The sequence below is a fragment of the Marmota marmota genome, unplaced genomic scaffold, assembly GCF_001458135.2.
Source record: "Marmota marmota marmota unplaced genomic scaffold, marMar, whole genome shotgun sequence".
Classification (NCBI taxonomy): domain Eukaryota; kingdom Metazoa; phylum Chordata; class Mammalia; order Rodentia; family Sciuridae; genus Marmota; species Marmota marmota.
Window position 1 is genome coordinate 22890542 of NW_026000026.1, and position 7685 is coordinate 22898226.

Genomic DNA, 7685 nt, shown 5'->3' on the forward strand with positions numbered 1-7685 from the left:
CAGCCAGTGCTTGGGAATTCTTCCCTGCAGAAATAACTTGTCAGCTGAGGCCTGCAAGGTCAATAGTAAATGGCATGAAGACAGAGCACAGGAGGGTGCATGGTTGGGCCAGGTGCCCTCCCCATGCAGAAGCCCCTGCTGGAGGAAGTGTGGCATGGCTAGGAAAATCAGGGTAACCAGATAGAGGAGGCTCTGCATACATGCAGTCATGGAGGTGGTCAGTGACTGGGCTGCACAGGGCCTGTGGGGCACATTCATGGCCCTGGATACTATGTGTGTTAAAGCAGTGGGAAGACAGGGAGTGTTAAATCAGCGCTAGGGTCAGAGTCTTTTCTGAAGGCTTCTGTGGGAGCTGTGTGAAAACTTGATTCCTGCAGGACTGATTAGGAAGCTAGCACTGTGTACTGGCCTTGGGTGAGGACAGGCTGGATGAGAAGGAGAGGGAGGTGTGTGACCACTGGCCAGGCCTTTTCTTGATTGGCCTCTGGGAATGCTGCAGCAGGTATAACTGCTAGGTGCAGTGGTCTCGAGAAATCAAATAGAAAGGTTCAGTGGGCAACAGGAAAGCCAAGAGCTCCTAAGGGAAGGGGCCTCAATAGTGTTGTGGCAGACAGGTGGGGCTGAAATGCCCTCCTTCAGAATGCCACTCAGGGGTGAAGGTCCCGTATGGGAGGCACCTGGTGGGTTCTCAGCTTCCCTCTCCCTACAGGAAGTGGGCAAGAGGCTTTCTGCACTGGCACAGTGCTGATGGGCAGCCCCAGCTTCTATCCTTCACCCCTGAAACCCTTTTGTTTAAGGAATAAATACCTGCTACTCAACAACCAGGAGCTGAATGAACTCAGTGCTATCTCCCTCAAGGCCAACATCCCCGAAGTGGAAGCCGTCCTCAACACCGACAGGTGAGTGTAGGCGACTACGGCTTTAGCCACATTCCTCCGGCTGGCTGCCAGTGTGCCTCGGCTCACAGGTGTGCCCCGGCTCACAGGTGTGCCCACTCACCCTGTCTTGTTCAGCGAGATACGGACAAGAACTCATGAATTGTAAAATCCACATGGAAATGTTCCAAGAGTTACTTTGTGCCTGGCACTTCCTCAGGCTTCCTGCATTTTCTGTATCTTCACATCAGCCCTAGAAGAGAGTGCCCTCATCACCTCCTCTTTACAAATGTGGGACAAAGGCTCTAAGAAGTCACCTGCCAAAGGGCATCTGTGTTCTGCCCTCCTCTTATCACATGCATGTGTGCACTCAAGCTGATGTGGACCTTTCCTGCCTAATGGCAGCTGGCCAAGCAGGGCAAACAGAAGCCCCCCTCCAGCCCCTGCAAGAGTTAAATCCTTTTTTTTTTTTAAGAGAGAGAGAATTTTAATATTTATTTTTTAGTTTTCGGCGGACACAACATCTTTATTTGTATGTGGTGCTGACGATCGAACCTGGGCCACACGCATGCCAGGCGAGCGTGCTAGCGCTTGAGCCACATCCTCAGCCCCAAGAGTTACATCCTTTTATACTTTGTTTGCCTGTCTTTGGGAGCTGGGTAATAAGAGTCATAGGAGCCAGAATAGGGTGAACCTTTTTTAGTAGATGGAGCCATGACTTCCCAGTCTTGTAGTGAAGGGATCGAAGGGCAGAACTCATTCAGGTCAGGTTGGACTTGGGGCCCTACCCTGATGTCTATAGGGATAAATTTATTTGAAGAGGGAGTTGAAGGGTCCAGACCCTTGCCAACTTGGCCATCTTTTCCCCCGACAATGACTGGAGTCATTTCCTCACCTACCACCTTTCCTTCATATATCTGAAGCCAAGCCTGAAGGCATGGGTACTTATCCACAGCCCAGATAGAACTGAACCTGGGGCAGAGAGGACCTAGGCCCCACCCTGTTGGCATGGACTTTGCTCTATCTGGCAGGTTCTGTCATGGCCTCAGACCCACTTGTGATGTAAAAGACCCTGCCTCTAGCAGTTCTTAGCCCCATCTGGCTCTGGATGTGCCTCAGGCTTCTCACCAGCAGGTCTTGGAAGGGCAAGCTAGCCTGAGGTGCAGTGGAAATGCCCTTGGCTGTTGAGCTGATTATCACAGGAGTCTCTGAGGCCTCCAGACCCAGGTAGAGCAGGAGAGCACCCTGCAAACTTGGAAACATCCCTTTTTTTTTCCCCCCACTCATCTAAACCAGTGGAGTGACCCAGCCCCAAGGACCTTGTTAACCTCTCACATCTGCCACCACTGCTATTTTATTTCAGGAGTCTGGTGTGTGATGGGAAGAGGGGCTTGTTAACTCGTCTGCTGCAGGTCATGAAGAAGGAGCCAGCCGAGTCCTCTTTCAGGTGAGCCTGAGGATAGGTACCTGTCACTCCTAAGGGGCCCAAGAGACAAGTGTTTCCCAAATGGTTAGAAACGCCACCTTTAGTCCCCAGTATCCACGTTTAAAATGTGATCACTGTTGGGGGGAAGGTGGCTTGACTGCCATCTGGCCTTATGTGACTCAGCAGGTCAGTACTGCCCTCCTGCAGGGCCTGCAAAGAACTGACTGAGCATTTATTTGCCAAGCACCTCTTCTGTGCTGATGCTGGAAAGAGGGAAAGAAATAGGACACAGACCCTGCTAATGTGGCATTCCCTGGGGTTGTGGGGAACAGGCATGAAAAGAAACTCATTTCCATGCAGCATGGAAAGGAATGGAGCCAGGAGCTGTGGGAGCAAAAAAAAAAAAAAAAAGCCCTTCCCCTGCTGGGTGCTGGCAAGGGTGGGCACAGACATGCCTGCTCAGAATTCCCAGACCCCTCCGAGAGGAGTCTTGAAAGATGTATGCAGGAGGAATTCTAGTAGGTCTGGGTGTGAAACTGTCAGTAGGCTCCACCACAAGGGGGACCCTGTCACCCAATCTTCCTTATCCAGACTTCCTATCTTGAATCCCAGCTGAGCCCTCTGGGCCACTTGGTTAACATCTGCCATCTGTCCTCTAGACCAGGCTCAGTGGCCTGTCTGCACATACTCTTGTGCTTTCCACACCCATTCTTGGCCCCTAGTTCTGATGTCCTCCCATTCTGAAAGGGCAGAGCCTAGAGTGTTTTCACATGGGACTTGCTGGAACAGCTGGCTCTTTGTTCCTTGATACTACTTTCTCTGTGATACAACTTCTTCCAGACAGACCCATATAGAAGACTGTTTCTCATTGAGCTGTCAACTCTATGAGAATAAGGATTCCCTTGGTCACTGCTGTATCCCCAGAGCCTAGGGTGAGGCTCTGGTAGATATTCAGTACATGTCTGTTAAATAAATAAGAAGTCAGTAAACATCTCCCAAACCCTGGGAGAACTGAACTGGGGCCAGGAGAGGGCAGCCTTAGCTACCTGGATCTGGGTCAACATTTGGGTCGCAGGTTTTGGCAAGCACGAGCTGTGGAGAGTTTCCTCCGAGGGACCACCTCCTATGCAGACCAGATGTTCCTGCTGAAGCGAGGCCTTCTGGAGGTATGGCCTGGAGGAGCCAGGGTGCTGGGTGGCCCCCAGCCCCACATATTGCTCTTCTGTCCTGAGCCCTAAACAGTTCATCAGGGCAGACCAAATCTCAGCATTTTAAAATGCCAGTGTAGATCGCCCCACTGTTTGCCCTGGGTTTCTGTTGGTGGGTTCCCCATGGGTGCTTCAGTGTTGATGCCAGTACTTGGGGTGTGACTGTGCAGGAGGGTAAGAGTCTAGAGTTATCAGCAAAGCCTTTTGACCCTGAGGATATTTTGATTTTGACTAAAAGTTAATTTTTCTTCATTGAGTTAATGGCCAGTTATAATTGGTCTTTAAAAATTGATATGGACAAGAAACTATGAATTATAAAATCCATATGGAAAAGAAGTTGTATTGACCCAAATCATAACTTCAAGAAAATATTAAGTTTGTCATAGAAAACTTTATCAAAGAGTTGGCTTTATGTTTTTGATAAAAATTCATTGATTTTGGTATAAATTTTAAATAGTTTCATTTATAAACACAAAGACAATCCATGGAGTCAAAACATGCTCTGTGCCCTTAAACTCTGGCCTCAGTGTTAGGGCAATGGCCAGTGTTAGATCTGGAGACAACTCTGCTGCCCAGGAGCTGGAGAGCTCTGGCTATGTTGGTGACTACAGGGCAGGTCAGAGGCTTTAGCTGTGAGCAAGCAAGTGCCACATGCCCAACTCGCCCCCTCCTGGTGAGGTGTGTCAGCCTGGTCCTGTCCTTGGAACCACCAGCATCCTCAGAGAGAATCTACACAGGGCCATACATCCTGTAGAACTTCCATGCCAGTCCCCAGCGGGAGACTAGTGTGGGGCAGCCCTATCCACACCTTCACTGTGTCCCCTCCTCACCCCAGCACATCCTGTACTGCATTGTGGACAGTGAGTGCAAATCGAGGGATGTGCTCCAGAGCTACTTTGACCTCCTGGGGGAGCTGATGAAGTTCAATGTAGATGCATTCAAGAGATTCAATAAATACATCAACACTGATGCAAAGGTGAGACTCCTCTGTTCTATGGAGTTGGCTGTGTTACCCCAAGTTATCTTGGATCCCTGATCCACCAGTCTCCAGGTGTGGGTTTTTAGGTGGAGAGTGTTGGGATTCAATGGGAGTCTTCAGCAAATGTTCACTAGTACTTACTGTGTCCCAGACCTTGGAACACAGGGATAAAATCCACTGCTGCTTTGGGGTTGGGGGGTGAGAATGGGTCACAGGTTTTGGCAAGCACGAGCTGTGGAGAATTTCCTCCGAGGGACCACCTCCTATGCAGACCAGATGTTCCTGCTGAAGCGAGGCCTTCTGGAGGTATGGCCTGGAGGAGCCAGGGTGCTGGGTGGCCCCCAGACATGGTGTGAGGTGTGGGTGCTGCAGTGGGAGGCCCAGCACAGAGTACTGGGCCTGGAGTGTTAGGCTCTCTGGAGCGTGACAAACCCAGCTGAGACTAGTTGAAGTAGAATTGAGAGGAGCCAGCACCCTCAGTGCAGAATCACTGGGAAGTGTCCCAGAATCTTAGCAGCAGGTGGGGAGAGCAAGTCACTCAGGTTGCCTGTCTAAAAAGCAGCAGGGCTGGGAGAGAGGATTGCTGATGTCTGTGGTGGTGACTGCTCACCCTGGGCCACAACCAGCTTGGCCAGCAACCACTGCCTCTCCTGAGTGCCATCTCCGCTCTAGTTCCAGGTGTTCCTGAAGCAGATCAACAGTTCCCTGGTAGACTCCAACATGTTAGTACGCTGTGTCACTCTGTCACTGGACCGATTTGAAAACCAGGTGGACATGAAAGGTGAGGAAAAGCCAGGGTTCCAAAGCAAATGGGTGCAGTGTGACTGCACTGGGGCTAGTCACCTGGCCTCCAGCCAGGTGATGGGATGATTGAAGCAGTTGCCCCAGACATAAAGTGCTTGACTGATTGGCTCAGCTGCTTTGACTTTTCACTGTTGGGTGTTTCATTTGATGAGCATGTACAACACTTTGATACAGGAGAAAAGCCATTATTGCCAGCAAAATGTAAAAAAAAAAAAAGAAAACCCACCTTTATCTTCTGGGATGGGGTGAGTGGGACCCCTTTTCATTGTCTCACTGATTGTGTGTGTGGAGTGGTGGGGTGAGATGTAGCTGGGGTGGGTCTCACCTAGAATTGTGTGCACCATGCACATGTTTATGATTATGTGCATACATGTGCTTTTCCTAGGAGAGTTTGTGGTGTCCAGCAGATTCTGAGAAATTTGTGAGCATATCCTCCAAAAAAAGACAGTTGTCCCTTGTCATAGTCACTATCATTGATGGCAAGAAGCATCCTGGTGCTGGGGGTAGTGGTGCACACCTGTAATCTCAGCTACGAAGGATACTGAGGCAAAGGATCACAAATTCAAGGCCAGCCTGCGCAACTTAGCAAAACCCTGTCTCAAAATAAAAAGGGATAGGGGTGTAGCTCAGTGGTCGAGCACTTGCCTAACAAATAAGAGGTCCTAGGTTCAACCCTCAGTATCACCCAAAAAACAAAACAACATCCTGGTCATTTGGTAATTTAGCCATTTGCCTCCTATTTCTGCCCCTGAAGGATCTGTTTTAGGGGAATGGCTACATGGACTTTGGTACAGTCAACCATTGTACCCCTCACCCCATAGTGTGGGTTGCTATTTGCTCAGTGCTCGTGTGTACTGTGACCTTGACAGTGGTCAGGGACATGTGAGAGCTATATGGGAAGCCAGTCAAGTTAGAAGCTTTGAAATGATCTCAACTTTCCTTCACTGGTTTTCTTTTTTCTTTTCTTTTTTTTTTTTTTTTTTTAAGTAGACCATGGTTCTACTTTCCTGTGGATGCACACTGTCTTGTGGAGAGGTGCCACAGGCTGGGGAGCAGGGCTACTTCTGAGCGTCGTTCTGAAGGACCAGATGGGGTTCTGAGAACACAGGCTTAGTTTAGCCAGGTGGTGGAACAGCTGCTCCAGCAGCTTTTCTTGTAGCTATTCTGGTGAGAGGCTACTGGTTGCAGTGCCAGGACCCAACAGGAGCTCAAGCAGAGGCATAGGTGGCCTGGCCACTGGACCTGAGCCTGCTGCTACACCTGTGCCTCCCTCCACAGTGGCTGAGGTCCTGTCCGAGTGCCGCCTGCTCGCCTATATATCCCAGGTGCCCACCCAGATGTCCTTTCTCTTCCGCCTCATCAACATCATCCACGTGCAGACGCTGACCCAGGTGAGAGGCCCCACAGATGGGCAATCAGAGAAGGAGACTAGAACCCATTTCCCTCTTCCTGGAGTGCAGCATATTTGCTTCTCCCACCCTCACTCTAGAAGTGCATCTCTTCCCAGGGCTTTGCCCAGTGCCCCAGTTTACAAAAAGGGCCTGAGATCAGTTGACTTGCAGGGCACAGTCAAGACTGGCACAATGTTCTGTTGACTCCCATTCCAGTGCTCTTCCCCAGCATCCCACATCTACACCCCTCTAGCTATGCCAGCTGTGGAATTGGACCAGATTGCCCTCAACTCCCTCAGTGTAATGTGGCTTTCCCTTCTCCAAGCTTCACACCTGTTTTCCAAAATGTGGGCTATACAAGTACCTGTCAGAGGCGGTTCTTTTGTTCTGTCATCTAACAAATGCAGGGAAGCTGGGCACACAGTCTAAGTGTGTAATGTAGGTTCTAAAGTGAGACATTTGCACCTAGTATGCAGACCCATCCCTGCGAGGTGATTAAAGTTTCCAGAAGAGGTGATGTTCAAGCTGAGATCTAGATGAGCATAGATGTTGCTGCCATAAGGGTGGGCATGGGGAATAGGAACATGCTTGGGAAGGGGCGGCTCTCCAAGGGGGAGACCCATGGCTCTGCAGGTTCACCAGAGGGCGCTGGGACTGCTGGCATGCACCCAGCTCAGCTGCCTTTGGCTTTGCAGGAGAACGTCAGCTGCCTCAACACCAGCCTGGTGATCCTGATGCTGGCCCGGCGGAAAGAGCGGCTGCCCTTATACCTACGGTTGTTGCAACGCATGGAGCACAGCAAGAAGTATCCCGGCTTCCTGCTGAACAACTTCCACAACCTGCTGCGCTTTTGGCAGCAGCATTACCTGCACAAGGACAAGGATAGCACCTGCCTGGAAAATGTGAGTGCTCCACCTCCGAGTGTGTGGGTGGTGGGCATGCAGACCCAGGGCCTGTGAGGGGCATCCAGGGCACAGTTCCTGGCCAGGATGTGGGGCAGGC

The 7685-nt window shown here is 50.6% G+C and overlaps 1 protein-coding gene across 2 annotated transcripts in view; it reads left to right on the forward strand.

Annotated features, from left to right (window-relative positions):
• The window catches only part of LOC107139950 (transient receptor potential cation channel subfamily C member 4 associated protein), a 61132-nt gene that overhangs the window by 52460 nt on the left and 987 nt on the right, over window positions 1–7685 (forward strand). For both annotated transcript variants that reach the window (XM_048811077.1, XM_015482873.2), the window contains exons 11-17: window positions 798–899; window positions 2239–2322; window positions 3377–3467; window positions 4345–4485; window positions 5161–5269; window positions 6571–6683; window positions 7379–7585. In XM_048811077.1, the coding sequence (XP_048667034.1) occupies window positions 798–899; window positions 2239–2322; window positions 3377–3467; window positions 4345–4485; window positions 5161–5269; window positions 6571–6683; window positions 7379–7585 (847 nt within the window). The remainder of the gene's footprint in view (window positions 1–797; window positions 900–2238; window positions 2323–3376; window positions 3468–4344; window positions 4486–5160; window positions 5270–6570; window positions 6684–7378; window positions 7586–7685) is intronic.